The 19,859-nt window shown below is 39.2% G+C and overlaps 1 protein-coding gene across 1 annotated transcript; it reads right to left on the reverse strand.

The window, feature by feature from the left end:
• Positions 1–122: 122 nt before the first annotated feature.
• On the reverse strand, positions 123–18,229 carry me2 (malic enzyme 2, NAD(+)-dependent, mitochondrial). The gene is made up of 15 exons (XM_072433140.1): positions 18,088–18,229; positions 11,862–11,994; positions 8,457–8,590; positions 7,187–7,336; positions 6,966–7,041; positions 6,214–6,375; positions 5,493–5,706; positions 4,999–5,096; positions 4,631–4,744; positions 4,340–4,448; positions 4,118–4,260; positions 3,418–3,520; positions 2,732–2,802; positions 2,512–2,610; positions 123–1,469 (listed from the first exon to the last, which is right to left on the reverse strand). Exons 2-15 carry the CDS (start codon positions 11,979–11,981, stop codon positions 1,311–1,313), a joined length of 1,752 nt encoding a protein of 583 aa, XP_072289241.1. The 5' UTR covers positions 11,982–11,994; positions 18,088–18,229; the 3' UTR covers positions 123–1,310.
• Between the last annotated feature and the right edge of the window lie 1,630 nt (positions 18,230–19,859).

Genomic DNA, 19,859 nt, shown 5'->3' on the forward strand with positions numbered 1-19,859 from the left:
GACAACTGTGCATTTGGACTTGTACCAAGTATTTGTGGAAAGGTCTTGGACTGAATGGAAACATGTTATTTATTCCCATTAGGTAGTTTATTTTGCGGTGAAATTCAAACAGAAATGATCAGACATGAAATGGCTTTGGTTGCAGTTATAAATGCATTAAGCAGCGTTCAGGGTAAGGCATGGTTCATACAGTTCAGACTACAGTACAAATTACAACTGGACAGCAAACGCCACATTTCTGACACGACGGGAACATTTGAGCAGTCGGATATTCAGTAACCTTAAGCACTGGAAATGCACAAATCAAGATTGCCAATGCAATTAAAACACTTTTCCTTGTAGAATGGAGTGTATGGGCGCTTTGAACAGGCAACAAGGAGCAAATGACATGACATAATTTACCAAACAATAGGAGTGTTACCTGCAGCTGTACGTAAAACAAATACACACCAAATACAACAAAAACTAGAAAAGAATTAAAACATATGTAGACATAAATATAAACTGCTGGAGTGAACGCTGGTTGTGTAATGCAGCCTTTTCCTTTATATAATTAGACAAATCTTTCATAATTCAAGTGCTTTTCATAAAAATACAACTATTATTTATCCTTTAAGGACCTCACCTGAGTGTACACCAATCCATTTAAACGTTTATCAATAAATCAGGCACCAAGTGTATTCTTCTTTTTGATCACGTGACTATGATTTAAATCTTACTTTTGTAACAGCGCTGCCACTTTCTACCACCAGGGGGCATTAGAGGATCGTGTACTTCAGCGTTCAGTGCCGTTTTGTTGTGATACAGACTCAAAAAACACACATATTTTACCTTTACAGCCCTTTTTCTCACTTTTCCTTTGCTATGAAAACACGAGACTGTATCCGACCACAGACCAATGAAACGTTTTTACCAATTTAACTTTCATTTTCATTAGTCCAGGGTCTGGCATGGTAGAAGCTGCACTAACTTGGGAGAGTCACATTCACGGCTTAAAAAGGTGAACGGTGTAACTTTTCCCGCATGTTTTTGCTCCCTGCTCGTCGCCATGGAGATGTAACCGCTTCGTCGAGGATGTTTTACAGTACGACATTCGACTTCTGACTCCACCAGGCCGACTTATACATCTGTTATTGGAAGAGTGCGCATTTTCGGAGGTTTCGGTGTACGTCCTAATGGAGACGAGCAGATGGAAAAGTCACACTATGCACCTTTATCAACAGGACTATTTTTACCACCCTACATAGACTAGCGCTGTGGTGGACTAAAGGAAAGGGCAGGTCACGTGGGGGAAGCGTGGTCAGCTGGAATCACTTGAGGGGGGAGAACTTGACCCCGGGCCAGTCGTACATGTCCGGGAGCAAAGAGTCGTACTCTATGTTCCAGACCGTGGACCTCACGAAAGCGTTCTTTTCCATGGGCTCCGGGTATCGGAACGCCATGCCGTTTGCATAGACGAACTCCATCACCTGAGGAAGGAACAACAGCACAGTCATCAGGATTAGATCTGACGTGTCTTTTTACATTCGACTCTATTCATTCCGCAGAATATTATTCAACATTAATGCCAGAGCGGTATTTTTCCATCTGTAATACTTAGGACAGAGTAAGAGTTGCTAAAGAAAGAAAATACAAGTTTTAGCATGTCCTTGATCTGTCAATTTCTTTAATACCATATTTTCTGGACTATAAATCGCACATAGTTCGGCCAGGGTAAGACTTAAACTCCAGAGCTACTTCTGTGATATTAGTAATTATTATATAATTTTGATCATTATTTTTACACTGAGAACCTCAAGAGGGCGCTCTAGGCTCTAAGTGACGCAGAAGAAGAATCTGCGCTTCCTCTTCCTCCGGAGTTTGTGGAGTTGTTTAAATGGATTTAGTGGTTTGGGGTTAAACTGATGCTTTGGTAAACTTGTTAGCATGTTCTTCATGCTATAGTTATCTGAATAACTGTTATTATGTTACGTTAACATACCAGACACTTCGTTGTCTGTGCGTCATGTAGCTGAAGGTGTTTGTTCTTGGTCTTGGATTTTATAAAATAAATTTCCCCAAAAAAATGACTTATACTCCAGTGAGACTTATAGTCTGGAAAATACAGTATTAAGATGCAGTCTTGCACTAGTTCTATTAAAATATAGATTTGTTTATCATTGTGTGAAATCAGTATCAAGTATGCAGCATTTTCCTTGGAATCTGAATTGAGTTTGAAATTTGACAACACTTAATGATTCTACTAAACTGTTCAGTACTTTAAGACTGACTGTGAACTGCCAAACAAACACAATACAACAAATATTGCATGCATTATATTGTTTTGTTGATGAACAAGAGTCTAAACTATACTGTTATCCAGTTTAATACATAACAAACCCTGTGGGGACATTTTGCAAGAGAAATGATGTTGCATAAAACGTTGCAGCCTTTGCATTTGGACAGATGCGACGGTCTTACATTCGCAGGAACAGGACTAATCTAAAGCTGAAAAACTGTTTGAATACATGCCTTGACCGCCATCTGCATTGAAACCTCTCTAATGTCGGACAGTGGAGGATACAGCCGGCCTTCTTGAAGTTCCTTGTCACTCAGCTGTTCGGCGAGATTCTGGAAAACAATAACAGCCATTTGGTACATACACACATGGTCCCGCTTATGTCGTGTTTGAAGAATGGTGAATGAAGGACAGGGAAAGCTCTAAATAAACCCTAATGAGAAGAGTTCAGACCTTCGCAGCTTCTAAGAACACAGTGTCGCTGATGTGTCTGACTCCACTGAGGATCACTGCCAGAGACACACCTGCAAACAACAGTAACGTTACTTCAAAATGACGTCACACAATCGCAGTACAAAGTAGAAGAGCTGGGAATTACATATTGTGTTACGTTTTAGCCAAAAACACAAAAAGGCATGTTTTTACTGCACTAAAACATCTTACAAACCTGTGTTGTTACGAGAAAGGCGTCACCGCCGCAAACCTGACTCGTACTTGGCCTGAAGGAGTCTCGACCTGCTCGTTTCCATGGAAATGTTGCATCTTTCTTTATAATATGTATATATAAATAATCCAAACTATGGCACTATTTTAACTTTTTATTTCCACCTCCAGAAAGTTAAGATGTCACTTTAAGTAAGATTTTTTTTAAAAGTAATAAAAAAGTAATAAGAGCGAATGAAAATAAAGTTTTGTGCATTATTTCTGCAACCTCAAATTATAATTCAGAACCTGCTGTAACTTCCACTTAATACAACTCAAGTACTTTTTAATTTTGCAATGAAAACGCAAAGCAAATACGTTACATTATGTCTGTGTGAAGCCGTATTGTCTTTATAAATAACATTAACAGATTTTAGGTACATTTCCTGATAAAAAGTATATTAATTTAATAACATTTGACGGTTATTTTTTTTTACCTGGGAAGATGTAGGCGTTATTTCCTTGTCCTGGCGTAATGACTCGTCCGTCGCTCAGAGTCACTGGACCAAAGGGGCTTCCACTGGCGAACAGACATCTGCCCTGTTGTGACGGAAACAATATCATGCTTATTTTCTTATTATTATGGACCGATGTAATGTCTTTTCTTACTAAAACACAATCCTGCCAAACTGGATTTGTAAAAGGACAATTTAATACTTTTACATAGTATTATAATGGTTTTGCTTTTATTTTGGTAACTTCCTGTGTGGCCGGAAATGGCTGTGAAACAAAAATTCACTAGACAGAAAAAGAAAAAACGCAACGTAAAATGAACTACAGTTAATGGTTAAAAACATGGACTAAACATGTTAAGTGTCATTTGAACAACGGTCAACATGGAAACAAGGTGTGTAGTAGAAATGAGTATATTTTTGAGTAATTGTAAATGTTTAATGTACAAAAGTGTTGTAAAATGTTATGCTAATGTAATGAGCTAGTAATACGGTGGCCATACGGACAAAATGTAATGTTTTTTTTATTGCTTCTTGCCTTACGTTGGTTGAATGGCACGGAAAGGAAGCAATAAAACTCATTTAACCATCAGTTTTGGCCTTCTCAATTCGACTGGAAGTATTTATACACAACTGGCAGTAATAATGTTCAGCAGAAAACAGAAGAGCATATAACCCCGCGCACATCAGTGAGCGTGTACGCGTCGTCCGCCGTGCACTCGGCTTTAGTGGTCGGGTTGCTCAGGGCGAATATGATTGGCCGATCGTTCAGAGCTCCCATGGCTTTGATCACGTCTGGAGTGAAGAGTCGCCCGGCTCCGGACACGCCTACAGGCAAGAAAAACTGTGACTATTTGTTCATGTTTGCCAAAGAATTATATAGAAGAAAGATGACGCGACTTTGTACCGATAATGGCTGTGGGTTTGATGGTGTTCACGGCGTCCAGGAAGCTCTGCACGTTTCCTGGACTGTCGTGGACAAATCCTTCCTGGTTGCTGTCAATGTCAGACCTTTCCTGAAGAGCAGAAACAAAACACAGGATTTTCATAAACACCGTGTCCTTGGAAATGATGTAACGTTTAAACTGAAATATTGACAATTTTGATGTGGATAAATTTTAGGATCCAAAACAATATAAAGTGATTTAAAAGTGTGTGTGAGTAATTTCCTTTATGTTCTTAAAATGTCTGCACGTACCGTTACTAAAAGTCCATATTTGTCAAACATCCAGATCTTATCACGCGCTTCCGCCTGAGTCATCCCTCTCTCCATCATCGCCATGACGATCAGATTAGCAATGCCCAGAGCAGCCTGAGGTATAAAGAAAGTAGGAAAATTTCGAGGGATTAAAAAAAACTTTAAAATTGACCAGCAGATGGCAGTCTATACAAAGAGTTTGATTGCAAGTGCCATTTAGAAAAAAAACAAATCCATCCTTCTTGAGCAAATCCTCAACTATTGTTCTGAGAGGGACTAAAAATAACAACATCCGTGTCTCTTCATTTACAGGACTCACTGGAGGCTTCAGAAGGGTCTTTGAGCAAATGAATCCACAGAACAGTTACCTCTCCAGCCCCGAGGAAGAGCACCCTGTGTTCGGTGATGGGTTTGCCCACGGCCCTCTGCGCGGCTAACAGACCGGCCAGAGCCACAGCTGCTGTACCTGGAAGAAAAACACACCCAAGGCAGAGCAATCACTTTCAGAGGCTACAGTTCCTTAGGCGACGCCCCAGAGAACCCGTTTCATAGAGATCCAGGTCCATGAGCGAACCAGCAACCCTCTGGTTTCTAGACTTTTAAGCCTGCCACCAATTTAGAAAAGAAAGGGTTAAAGTATCTATAATGTGTATATAATGTATATGTAATCAAAATACAGTTTGTATTCCTGGACAAACAATGCAACTGTAAGGAAATGGACACCATTGAATGTTGTGACGTAAGTATAAGGAGGTCATCAAATAAAACTGATTTGATTCCCCCTCATTCTAGTAGTCCTATGAAACGACCACATCATCACTTGTGACACTGCACCGCCTCCACCCTAGAATCTAAAGCATACCTTGGATATCGTCGTTGAAGGTGCAGTACTTCTCCCGGTATTTCCTCAGGAAGCGGAAAGCGTTGTGATTCCCGAAGTCCTCGAACTGAATGAGCGTGTCCTGCCCGTACTTCTCCACCACCGCCTCCATGAACTCGTCGATGAGGTCGTCGTAGGCCTGGGTCCGGTCTCGCTTCTGGTACAGGCCCATGTACAGCGGGTCTTTGAGCAGAGTCTAAAAGCAGACGGAGGAACCGGTGAGGAAAACACCGACCGGAGCAGCCCGGTCCTCAAGGCAAGCCCCGTACAAACTAAGGCTGCAAATTTAATTGTAATTTAATTACTATAGTCACACTTTAAAAGGTCAGTGCTAGTTTTTGAATAATATAATTTGATTGACAAAGCTTTCGAAGCGTGGTTTATACTTCTACAAACATGTTCTAAAACACATTGACATATGAACTGCTAAAACATTAATACAGAATTACAATTTGTTTCATGATTTCAGTTTAAAATATGCAAATGCTTCAGCCCTAAAATTAATCCTTAATGTTTTCTGTCTTCTTTAACATAAATTATTATTATTTTTAGTATCATCATTATTATGATGTTCCATTTTATTTTCCAGCTTCTTTGGGAGCTTCTTATTGGAGCCCTTCAGCACTTTCATCATACATTTTGTTCTGATCCGTTAATTGCTACGGCAACGGCGCCGATCTCCCATCTCCGTACGTGACCTCACCTCGTTGTCCGTGCCGACGTCGATGACCACAGGCAGACACTTCTCTGGCCTGATCCCTGCACAGGCCGTGTACAGGCACAGTTTGCCCACAGGAATCCCCATCCCATAAACGCCCAGGTCCCCCAGGCCCAGAATACGCTCCCCGTCCGTCACCACCACCGCCTGCACCAGACAAACGCAGGATGTCAGAGCAGCACGAGCTGAGACTGTTTAACATGCCATCTACAATAATGCACGTTCAGCAGAGCAGCATGAACGAATGAGAGCCAAACATCTAATCATGACAAGCGTTTTAATGAGTTTAAAATCATGCATGATATAAAAAAAAACACTCCATTTATATCAGGGCAGCACAATATGAATATGTTTTGTACTGTGATAATACTGTATTATTGAGTGATTTAATATGACACAATACAATCAGATATATTTAAATAAATTACTAGTTAACTGACAAGCCTTAAATTTAAAATGACTAAAAATAATAATTAAAACTTCACAGAAACTAAATTAAATTAAGACACACAAAAAAACTGAAAAACTAAAATTGACTTCAAAACAAAAGAAAAAAACTGTATATTTCAATCAGATGGAGAACATTGCGATATATTTTCTGGCAATATCGATTACTGCGACATATTATGCAGCCCTAATTTCGATTTGCTTGATAATAATACATTCTGAAGGGCTAAAACATATTTTTAAATAGGCTAAAAAGTAGTTTCTTCAAATAAAATTAAAACTGTACCCACAGCCACGCTTTGCTCCGGCCAGTTGTCCAGGATGGAGCGAATGTGTCCTCTGTCCTTTATGGAGATGAACAGACCTCTGAAGAAAAATAATTTTAATTCATTTTAATTTAATACAGAGTTTATCTGCTGCGATAAAACAAAATCTAAATCAGAGTCTAAATCTCTTTGACTGTAGCGTTTTAAGGTGTGCAAAAGACTGAGAGAAGTGTGCTTGGACTGACTTGGGCCGTCTGAATATGTGTCCATACTGCGTGCAGGCCAGGCCCACGGTGGGCGTGTACACGATGGGCATCAGCTCCTCGATGTCCTCCATCAGAACTCTGTAAAAGAGACGCTCGTTCCTCTCCTGAATGCCCATGAGGTAAACGTATCTGGAAGACAAAGTTACAGGCGACAATGCAGGGCGGGTCAAATATGGAAAACACACGATACTTTTATTTATGTACAGTCAAAAGTAAACTTGAAGAAAAATAATAGACTTTTTTACTGTCCTAATTGTAAGGATTCCATGAAAAATATATATTAAATGTTTGAAAGCTTACTTATCATTTGACAGAATTTAAAATTTTTCATGTGGTTGTTTTTCCTATGGCAAAAAATAATGAGAAATGTACTTCCGGAACCAGAGCAAACGTTGAAGTGGACAGGACATTTGAGCTTCATAGCAGGGCCTGTTCTAGCCCACTGCAGTTATAAACACAGACTTGTATGCCCCCATTTTATTACACAGAAAGTAAAAGTGTGACTATCTGTGGTTGTGTCACACGTTTTCATCGATCATCAGAGCGTGTTGAGCTGCAGTATGAAGTATGAAGTATGCTGTGTGTTACATGTGTGTAATGTGTGACATGGAGGTAGCACACTCCTGCACTGCTCTGTCCAGAGGGTGAGGAGAGGTCATGGAGGTAGCACACTCCTGCTCTCCTCTGTCTAGAGGGTGAGGAGAGGTCATGGAGGTAGCACACTCCTGCTCTCCTCTGTCTAGAGGGTGAGGAGAGGTCATGGAGGTAGCACACTCCTGCACTGCTCTGTCCAGAGGGTGAGGAGAGGTCATGGAGGTAGCACACTCCTGCTCTCCTCTGTCTAGAGGGTGAGGAGAGGTCATGGAGGTAGCACACTCCTGCTCTCCTCTGTCTAGAGGGTGAGGAGAGGTCATGGAGGTAGCACACTCCTGCACTGCTCTGTCCAGAGGGTGAGGAGAGGTCATGGAGGTAGCACACTCCTGCTCTCCTCTGTCTAGAGGGTGAGGAGAGGTCATGGAGGTAGCACACTCCTGCTCTCCTCTGTCTAGAGGGTGAGGAGAGGTCATGGAGGTAGCACACTCCTGTTCTCCTCTGTCCAGAGGGTGAGGAGAGGTCATGGAGGTAGCACACTCCTGCTCTCCTCTCATTTATTCATTCAATCACACATGTTTTGTCATTGATTGGAACAAAAACGTGCTCAAACGCACGGCCCAGACACAGTGGGCTAAACCTGCAGGTCAGAACTCACTTTTCTAAAGGATCCGTCATTTTCTTGAGGTTTTTCTGGAAGCGCATGGCCTGGGTGTCCTGAGTCTCCACTTTAGGGGGCAGCAGGCCGTGGAGCCCCAAGAGCTGCCGTTCTTCAAGGGAGAAGGCCATGCCCTGGAAGAAGAAGTGATTTTAGTTTTTGTTAGGGTAAATTTAACAAAAAGTGCAGCTTTTTTTGTGAATCAGATAAACAAAAGCTACAGTAAACAATTGCGCCTTCCAAACTGGAAAAAGTATGTATGTATATTTTAAACTGGAAACAGGGGCATCCTCATCTAAAAAAGAACTGATTATTAAAGCACCAAAGGATTTTTTTTTAGTTTTTTTTTTTTTTTTAATCGAATAACAATTGAAGTAGAAAAACACATACAATATATAATGTCTAATATATTACACAAGTCTGATAGTTTGAGTGGTATTTCAGTATTGTTAATAGGTTATTGTTCAGGAGGATACCATAATCACCACAATAGTTTAGGCCATTCTTTTTGTTTTTCTTCTTGGATCAACCCAGACTTTTATAGCGGTTTTTACAAAAGCATTTCTGCAGTTTGAGGCTCCCCTTAAGGTGAGCAGCTCCAAACTGACCAATGGAGACCAGTCTGAGGAGCACAGCCCTCTAAAATATGAGACGAGTCCCCCCCCACATGTATGTGCTGGTGTATGTGCTGGTGTGAGGAGGGAGGAGGCCAAAACACATGGAACACATCATGTTTGGAGGAGCAGAAGGGGCTGAGCAGACTGCCGAGTCACGCTGAGAGAGCATTTACCACAGTTCATGCAGATTTTCCACTGCTCACTTCCTTATTTTCACCAACAGAACTCTTCAAATTATTACTGCAAACTTTGCAAAACTGGTTGCAATTCACTCACTAAGCCCCATAATGAAATCCTTAAACATTTTTACAAATCTACCCACTCCAACACTCCCCTGGCCCTTTTAGTGTGCGTAAAAATATCTAACCTTTTTAGCCCTCTTCAAGTATTTGTGCAGCAGGCTTGTTTTGACTTTCCACTGGCCTGAGGGTTTATTTTTAGCACTGAATGACTTTTACATGGCATAACTGACGGAGTGAGATCATGTTACAAATTAAATGCGTTTGTATTGTTTGGTCAATTATATTAAATTACTATTACTAATACTAATTAACAGCTAGCGTAAGACAAGATTTACCATTATTATTGGTATTATCTTGTCTTATGCTAGCCGTTTTTATTTTATTTTATCTTTATTTTTCCCCTCCATTCCTTATTAGGAAATGAGAGGTTTTGTCTACAGGAGTTTTTGTTTACAAGAGTTTTGTTTAAAGAGTTCTTCTATTAAGTCATCTTTCCTTTTCCTCTGTATCTACCTGCGTTGCAACAATGAAATTTCCCCATGCGTGGACAATAAAGGAAAATCTTATCTTAATTACTATTACTAATAGCTAAATTACTAATTAAGATAGTGTTTTTTAATGTATATATTTGGGTCCAATATGTTGCATTAAAACATAATCACCAGAAAGTAATTCATATAGTCACAGAAAGTAATAATAAATATAGCCGCAAGCGGCAATGATCGGCCCTCGCTACGCCGCCGCCACGCCGCAAGAGGAGGGGGCGCTAACGCACCCCAATTGTCCTTTTATTACGCCTACTGCTGAATCTGTGACGCTGTCACATCTTCTCCCCTTTGTTTTACCATCAAAAAGCAATTTTATTTTGAATTCTTGGCAAAATGTGCGGCTTTGCCGCACAGACACCGTGACTCTTTGAATAAAAATGTGGATAACTTTTGATGGGCCACCCCTGAAGATGAGTCTCACCAAATTTCAGGTTAATAGGGCTGACGCCCTAAGAGGAGTTTGTGAAAGTCTAAAGTGTAAACATGTTCTGGCGATTTCCCCATTGGAATAGCATGGAAGGTTTCGGTCATCGTTACGGCAACGCCATAACAATTATGACATGGGTCTCATTGACTTTTTTGATGGGGATTCTAAAATTGAGTTGTGTGTCAAATTTCATATAATTTCGCAAAACTAAACATTTAACCTCCATATAAAATCTGTAGGGGGCGCTGTGGCTCCAAATGAATTTATTTCACTTCAAGTAGGTTTAGGGCAAAGAGTTTAACAACTGATTCTAATTTGACGCAATTCGGAATTTATCTGCGCAAACGGCAGAAATGTAAAATTTGGGAGATTTATGAAATTCTTGCTACAGTTTGCGGCTTTGCCGCACAGAGACCGTGAGAGGTATCAATGTAATTTGGATAACTTTTGATGTCCCACTCCTCAGTAGCATTTTCACCAAATTTCAGCTTTTTAGGGCCAACGCCCTGGGAGGAGTTCGTAAAAGTACGACGTTTGGAAAAACTCCGAAGTCATGTTTAGCCATTTTTGAAGCAATATGGCCGACATTTGGTTGTGCGGACGGCGTTGCCGTAATAATATTTTTTACTTCTCTTGTCACCATCTACCTCTGCGCCAAATTTCATGATTCTACGATCAGATTTTTTTGGGGTCATTTCCCATCTCTCAATGCATTTTTGGTACATTTGGGGGCGCTGACGCGCCAATTTTTTTTTATTTTAGAAAAAGGGAAATAGCCAGAATGTAGAGAGGCACGATTTTTAGAGGTGTGCAAATTTTTGTGACTTTTCGTCAATGTTCACTGGGTGAAAAATAGGGGGGTTGGTCCCGAGAAGAAGAAAGAAGAAGAAAGAATAATATTCCGATGCGAAAACAATGTTTCCCATTTTCCAAATATCATAAACTATACATTTTCGGAAAGCGCTCGCGCTTTCCTACCTCATGGTGTGGGTCCCTGGTCACTGAAGGGTACTTTTGTAAAGTGCTCGTTTAGTGCGAACATTTGCACGGGCTTCGCCCGTTTACAACGGTAATGTTCCATTTTCCTACAACTAATTAGTATGCACGGGGCGTGCGTGAGTGAAGGAGTGCGTTAGTGAGTGTTTGGAAGTGGGCGAGCGCTTCGCGCTCGATTTCGTGCGCACTACGTGCGCACTTTCGCAGCCGTGCTTCGCACGGCCTTACGAGATTAATAGGCCTCTCGCCAGCTTGTGGCGCTCGGGCCTAATAATTTAGTCTGTACAACATACTTTACAAGTCAAACAGTCTATAAACAGGAAGAACTGTCACCTTTTGTCCAAATTGGGAAGATCATGACATGTAAATAAGTAGATGTCGACCTGCTCTTCTTTGTCCTAAATAAGACTTTTACTTTATTTGCACACATTTGACCCTCCACAGCCATGTTAACTGATGACATGCTGTATTTTGACTCAATACAAATTGCACCGCCCCGTTCAGTTTCTCGCGGCACAAACGTTCCCCCTTCGCTTGACTGACACGGCGAGTTTGAAAAGCGGGCGTGCGCTCACTTTGTTGGTGCGGGGGTTGAGCATGAGCGGTTTGCCCTTCTCTTTGGTGTGGGCCCATCTGACCACGGAGGACACACACGGCCGGGAGGTGGACACGCAGATCCTCAGTCTGGACAACATGGCGGAGCAGAGCCTGGACAACAACAACACCAACAACAACAAATCAATATCAATATCAGACTCTCTTTATCAACTACTGTTTCAATTCATTTAGATGCAATTTATCAAAAGATACATTGAAAAAAGACAGAATACATTCAACTCTATGATAATGTTGAGTGCATTTAACAGAATGTGCTAAATGTTGCTAAGGATGTTATGTATCAGTGCTAATATCGATATTTGTTGTATTGGGGAATATTTTAACTAGGGTAAGTCATAATACTGGAACTGATATATCACCCGTTCCTCACAATATACCGCTTAAGTATCAATACTGCAAATTTGGCTGATGCAATAATCAATATTGCTTCAAATAAATAGAAATGTAATGTATTTAAAATCAAATCTGAGTTTTAATGTTTTCATGACTGGTTTTCCATAGTTTTCCAGTCCAAAATTTGCTGCAATAACACTTTTGTTTTGACAGCAGGTTTATGTAGTAAACTCAGGTTTAGTTTGGTCTTATTTGAAGGGAAAACGTACAAGGAAATGACACGCTATCGTTAGTTATATTGTTAAAATTATGTCAAATATTGCAGTATTTTACAACCATATCTTATTTTCCAATTGCGTGCAGTACTGGTTTCCACATATTGGTTAAAAAAAAACTAATCTAGTCCTACTTTTGAAGAGAAATTAATCTAAAGAGGTGGCAGTATGTTTACATAACTATGATAAAAATGCTATGAAAAAAGTTAATTTGTGATCTTAACCATGACTTTACTTTTATGTGTGGGCCTTGACATGGATGTGTAACATATTTATATAGATATTAGCAAATATTGGATATCGCCTGGAAGAGAAACAAAACAATGTTCAGGCCACATCATATTACAGTACTGCCTTATTGCTAATGGACTACTGATCGATTTGACCAGAAGATTTGATATGTATTGATTTTCCGGTGGTGGAGCGGCTGCCAATGAACCAGAAACTGTCTGGTTCAAGTCTCGGTCTGGTTCGAGTGTAATCTGCGTTGGTGAGAAAGTGTAATCCTAATCCACAGAAGAGCTGAGGAGCACACGGGATCAGACCAGAGACAGATCAGGATTATAAAGGAGTACACTGAATAACACAGAAGTACTAGGGCCGAGTGATGCGACTGAAACTGTATAGCACTACTGCGACTTTTAGAATATTTGTATATAAATTGGGACTAGACCATTTAACCGCATTTCAAAACAGAGCTACGTATTTTTCTGTGTTTTTTAAATCAAAACATGTACAATGCCAGTCAGTATACATACAAACAGTGATATTTGAAAGTAGTATTCTTTAGAAGAGTCAAGTCCACAAAACATGGCACAAGCTAGGCAAAAGTAATAATAATAATTAATAATAACATTGACAATATAAATTTAATTAAATTCAATTTATTTTTGTAACGCCCAAAATCACTACAACACTTGCCACTGAAGGCCACAAAGATAAAAAATAAACCATCTTTGTACAAAAAAAAACACAAATCATTTTAATTAAAAAAAACAAAAAACAGAGCTACTGAACTGGGCGGAGCCTGAGGTACTGCAGGTGAGAGTGAGCGGGCGGGGCCTGGAGGTCTAAAAGGAGCAGTGTGATTGGTCTGACAAGTATCAACACACTTCAAGCTCCGCCCCTGCACCAGGTGTTTATAATTCATCGTTAATCCACTGATTGTGACCTTTACCTGGACCATAGGGACTCTAAACAGACTAAATTACATTTATAACAAATACTGTGGCATTATTACATCAAAATGTTGAAGAATAAACAATTTCATCATTAATAATACACTGTATTCAATAAACATTCTCCATCTAGAAGCCTTCTGTCACCACATTTCAACCTTCATTTGGTTGACAATGTATAGTACAGTCTCAGTGTACAGTAGAAATAATTGTTTGACTATTAATAAACTTGCTAAAATAATTGTTGCAGCCCTAGTGTGGTGTCACATTGCACGTTTGCACTGGAGGCAGCACACACTTTCTGACCAAGTTTAACAGTAGACAATGCTATTAAAACATTTACAGCAGGACAACTGCCAACGACAAATGTCTCTTGTTCACTGCTTTAGTCAATTTAATTCGGCTTTAGATTCTGGGATAGTCCTGGTTCAGACCTGGTTGGTACAAGTCCAGTCCTTGTTTAATTGTGATTCATTACTGGCCTTTTGTATTTCACCAAGATCTATTATAGCAATTGTTTTGTTTTTTTTCGCATTATTGAAACTGATCTAGTCTCGGGGCTATTTTGAGCGATCTCAAATTGTGTCAAAGCGATTGTGCTCAGAGCTTCCACTGCTCACTAGGGAAGTCAAGATTAATATGGTAGGTTAATCGATAATCGTGATTATTCTGGTCACAATAAAATCTTAAGGACCAAAAAATAATAATCGTGACCATTTTAGGAGCAAAATGAAGTCTTTTTGTTAAATATATAGAATTGACCTTTTTATTTTTTATCTGGGTGTTTTTGTCACATGTAAGCTTATTTTGTCATTCAGAAAGCCACAAACTTGAGGAATAGACCATGGGAATGAAAAAAATTAAACATTTAACTGTTGTTTGGTCACGGTCTCAATAATCGTTAAATCGTGATGTTTTTCCTCACAATAATCCCAACACAAACATTTGATATTGTGACATCCATACTTTTCACGTCTCATCTCTTTCATCATTACAGTATTTATCCTCGTCAGTGTTTAGGTCACTTTAGCGGTAGCAATTAGCCACTAACTCTGTCGCAACTAAGAAAGGGAGCTGATACGGGCCGGCCCATCCGAGTGTTATCGCGGTTTGAACTGGGCCTCTGCCATTATGTGTGGTGAGCAGCATCAAGATTGTGAGGGCCCGGTCATGCGCGTGACCCACAAGAAGAGCACGTCACAAAGGAAGTGCACGTCACACAGGAAGTGCACGTCACACAGGAAGTGCAAGTGGAGAACGAAAGCAGATACAGAGAAGTTAAGATCGAGGTCAAATGGCCATCTTTTCTTGTTTTGTCAATTTGTGAGATTCTACTTTATTGTATACATTAGTGTTGTCAAACTCGATACTAGGGAAAGGCTTAATAGTCGCTGTTGCACTGGTCCTAAACTGGTTCTGAGACTGATCCATACCATTTTAAAGCTATTCAGGAAAGTTGCAATTTTCTCCTATGTTAGATTTCTTCCAGAACCGATACTTTACAACAAGCATCTTGTTTCGACGCTAGTTTAAGTATCATATTCGAGTATCAATACTTGAACTGAAACAGATTTATTTGCCTCCAGCGAGAGGAAGTGTAACTGGAGCTGTAAGCAAAATTCTACAAGAGCAGAGCAAGCCGAGCCGTTTCTATTTTAGCCCCACAGTGTGAACACACCTGAGACACCGAGGGGGGGGGAACATACGAGGGTCCGCGACGACTCTTAAATGTCAGACGTAAACAGAGACACGGAGAGCGCAGGTGCAGAACCCACGGGCCGGGGAACAGTAGAACATTCAGTCGCACGTGCAGGGGTCACGGTGGTGGAGGTGTGCAAAATGACAATATAAACTAATCAAAATGTCTGCAAGAAACGGTGGTAAAACGAAAGTAAACGTGCAGCGTAATCTTCCAAATGAGTAACCATGATTTGTGGTTACTTTTTTTATTTTAACCACTGAAATAAAAGGCTTAGAATTTAGATTGAACAATATTGTCTGATTAGTGTCATTTTCATTATTGTCAATAATGTCCGCCCTTATATGGTCATAATGTTGCTCGGTTTGATGCTAGCACTGCTGGTCAAATTGCCCATTACGGATTTGGGGGGGGGAATAAATAACTATTAGCTAATTTGTCTGACACATTTTAAAAATCGAGTGCACATTTTAATCAGAGAAATTTGAAACAAGACTGAAAAATCCCACCCGTTTCGAAACAGGTTTGTAGTGGTCTTAACAAGAAATGGGAGATATATTACTTAATTGAAGTTTTGAGATCTTGTTTATAAAATATCTGAGTAGGGCTGTATTTATTTGGAATACCGTAACCGTAACGCTGTGAAGTCATATTCTGCTAATTGTAATTGTTATTTAGAGCATTACAAGCCCTAAAACACAGCAATTATTACAAAGACTCAAAATGAATGAAAGAATAATCACTTTGATTTTCATCCAATTTTAATACAATTTAATTATTATTCTCCGTCTAGAAGCGTTCAGTCAACCTTCACTTTAAGGCTGTGAAAATGTTAATTGATTAATCAATTATTGGAATAACTGTCAACTAATCAAGTAATTGCATTGTTAACTTGTCTATGGATTCCAAAACAAGGTGAGAAAATAGGTTTTATGGCTGAAATTGTGGTAAATTCCATAAAAATGACATGGAAAATGTATACATTTAGTGCATTTGATGAAAACACTTCTATTCCGCTCCATCATCATCCTCAACCGGCTTAATTTCAGCTTCATCCGGGTCAAATTTAGTAAAAATTACTTGTGCAACTAACCGATTCATCTAAAAAACAATCTAAACACAGACTAATCGATTAGCGAAATGATCATCAGTTGCAGCCCTGCTTTATTTGCTTTACCAATGCATTTTTAAAAGTAATTGCTTGACTCGTCGACTGCTGAAATAATCACGAGTTGCAGGAAATTGTTCATCTTTTCTAAATTACATTCTCCACAACCTCTTTTTCTCAAACCAACAGACTTCACGACTGTGCCACTTTGCTCTGCGCAGACAGCACTAAACATGACTTTTATTTAATTTCATATGTGCAAAACTAACTCGGCTAAAGCGACTTGGCACTATTGATGTCGCTCAGGCACAGCTCAGCCCTCGAGGAAACATTAGAAAGCAATAAGCAGGGATTACCTCAGTCAGACGGTCGCCCCTGACAACTATACAAAGTGTGCACAGCATTTGACGCTGGAGTTCGTGTGTGTCTAATAATAATATAATGGATTGTACAGTACTGGAACTCCGTTAAGTCGTAAAATGGGTTTGACAGAGAAACGCTGAGTAGAGAGATAATATCTAATCTAATTTACTTCTGAATCCCGTTTATTCTTTTGCATTATTGTTCTCAAAATAGCACCCACAACAGCAAACATATTCAGTTACCTTCTCATTAACAAACGAACTACAATATTACTTGGGCATTATATATATTTTGGTGTATACCGATGTTATGCTACATTCACACAACATGGGATTTGCAGCTGGTACAAAAATACATTCAGATTTCTTCATTTTATGTTTAAAATAACAAAAAAATAAAAAATAAAAAACTTTACAACTTCCGCACCCATCTTGTATTTTTTTTAAACAAAACAAATACAGCATTACAATTGCTATATGTAAAGACTATATTTGGGGACACAGATCATGTTTTGACATTAAAGGTGCACTCAAGCTATCTTTTCTGCTCTGCCACGTGCTAATCTCCATGGAGAAGTTATTGCTTAGCTCAGAATGTCCCGCAGTACTGCATTAAACTGGTCTATCTGCGAATAATCAAGTGTTTTTTATAACTTTTATTAAAAAAATCTATCACTAAACATTGTTCTCTTACTTGCAGTAGGGCCACCTCTCCACAGATCTGACCTGTAACATGGCCTTTAAGCTTTGCAGACGTTTGCCATGACTCACTGCTTCAGGGTTGATAATAAAGGTTGAATTGATGAGGTTTAAGAGGATCAAAGTTCATATATGATACCAAATCCTGTTCATCATGTTTTTAAGGTGTGCCAAGACAAATCAAACACACCGATGTCAACTATTATCTAATGGAAAACAGTGTTTAACCAATGAAGACTCACGTTAGCATTGCATTATAATAAACAGTTAGCTTAGCGACTAAATAAAGCGATATAAAAGCCGCTACCCGAATATAAACTGCGACACTATCATCCTCCATTCATTTTGCAGATAACGTAAATTCAAGTGCATTTTATTAGTTATTTTGAACGCAAATTGTGTTTAAATAACTTACCACGCCTGATACTCTTAACACGCCACATTTGATTAGTGGCACGCCGTCATTCATTGCGCTAGCATTTCAATTAGGAAGTGGTCACGTTTTTAGCACAAACGCGCCTTTACTTACCGGATTTCGGGCGATATAATTCAGTGAAATCGTGGGGAAATGGTACCCTTATTGAAACATGTTCCTTGGAGAAAGCAGGAGGCAACAAAAGTGAAGGAAAAGGCGCTTTGATGCCTTTGACAGCTGCAGCGGCGTGAGGAGGGCGGGATCATGGGCGAGACACGCTCCGCACGCGCAAAGGCAAAGCCCGACCGAGCGGACCAATCAGAGCCAGGGATTCCGCTGAGCGTTACCGTAAGTTTGTAAACTATAGGAAACATTGCGTTTGTTGTTTGTGTCGTAATGACGGTAAAAGATGAGACCAATTTCATCACTTTCTTTGCAGGGAATGAAGAAATGCAAAATATCTTCACTAAATTCAAATTGCACATAAATGAGCCGTCTGAAATGTTGTCAACGTGTAAATGGTCTTTTCACATATTTTCTATAACTTTCAGTGCAGCAACGTGAATAAACGTGTTGGATTAAATCATTGAAATAACGTCTTTTTTAAAATCAGTTTTATTTTTTTAATCAGCAGCCTAATTTATTTGGAACAAACCTGAAAGTATTTTAAAAAATGTAGATGTAAGAGAAATGTGCTTGATTAGTTACTAAAGTTACTAAAGCAACAGAAAACGGGCTAACTTTATTTAGATAAAACACCTGAACATAATGTTAAATAGCTTTTACATTGATTACATTGACAAGCTATTGTATGAAACACAAGAGTAAATAAAAGCTTGAAAACATTTTAATTCATATTTCTGCCAAAAGAGCAAACTATTACAATAAATACAGAGCTGTAGACAGAGCTGTAGTTATTTTCAGAAAAGTGAATACATTCTTGCAGATTAGTACAAAACCACGCAGCTGGAACAAATCCTCCACAAAAGTGACATTTAAAACTACGCTTACAAATGTAACAGTAGGTAAATTCATGCAGAAATTACATTCGACAAACTGGAAGCATCCGAGGTTTATGAGGCACGTTTTCAGTAATTGCTTAGTCAACACACTACAACTTATTTAGACTCAAAAGCTACTGGTACTGGTGTATTATTGCTGCTTCATTTGCACAGGATGAAGTGTAATAATTAATCAACTCGAACAAAGTAAATTCCACAGTATGATCTATTAGATAAGAGTCACAACATTAGAAGTCCTATATTTCACAAAGTGTTTTCCTGGCTGGAAGTATAAAAGCAAAACTGTGCTCGTTGTATGTCGTGGTAATAAAAGTACCGTAGTACCTGTGGATTATGGCTGGCTTTGCATTGGCTAAATCCTGATTAAATTGTGCAAGTAATTGTAATGTAATATCGTCTTTTAGCAGATGTTGATTTGTCAATACAAATAAAAAACAATTCAGCAAATGTCAGCCATTTCAAATTATGCTAAAAAATTAATAATAAAAAGGAACAGCTTTCAGTGAACCAGCAAGAACAGGAAAATAATGACAAAACAGAAGTAAATATACACAGGCACAGGAGCAGGAGTATTTTGAGGCGTCGTTGCAAGGCTGGCAGTATTGTGCAATTGTAGAGCAGCAACTTATTAAAATGTTTATTATTTTTTTAGTTTATGATTTCATTTTTCAGCCATTGAAATATATTTTTGGTCAACTAAATCTGCCATACAATGAGTAAAATGTTATATGCATTTAAATCGTTGTTTCTCCAATATGCACAAAGGAACAGACTTGTATATGGTCTGATCTGGCTGTAAGAATATGTTTAGTAGTTTAGTTTTAGTCTGCTATATTAATTATAATGACGGTATTGACTGTAACT

The sequence above is a fragment of the Eucyclogobius newberryi genome, unplaced genomic scaffold, assembly GCF_026437365.1.
Source record: "Eucyclogobius newberryi isolate DKJ021-1_F unplaced genomic scaffold, fEucNew1.0.hap1 SCAF_6, whole genome shotgun sequence".
In the NCBI taxonomy this organism is placed as follows: domain Eukaryota; kingdom Metazoa; phylum Chordata; class Actinopteri; order Gobiiformes; family Gobiidae; genus Eucyclogobius; species Eucyclogobius newberryi.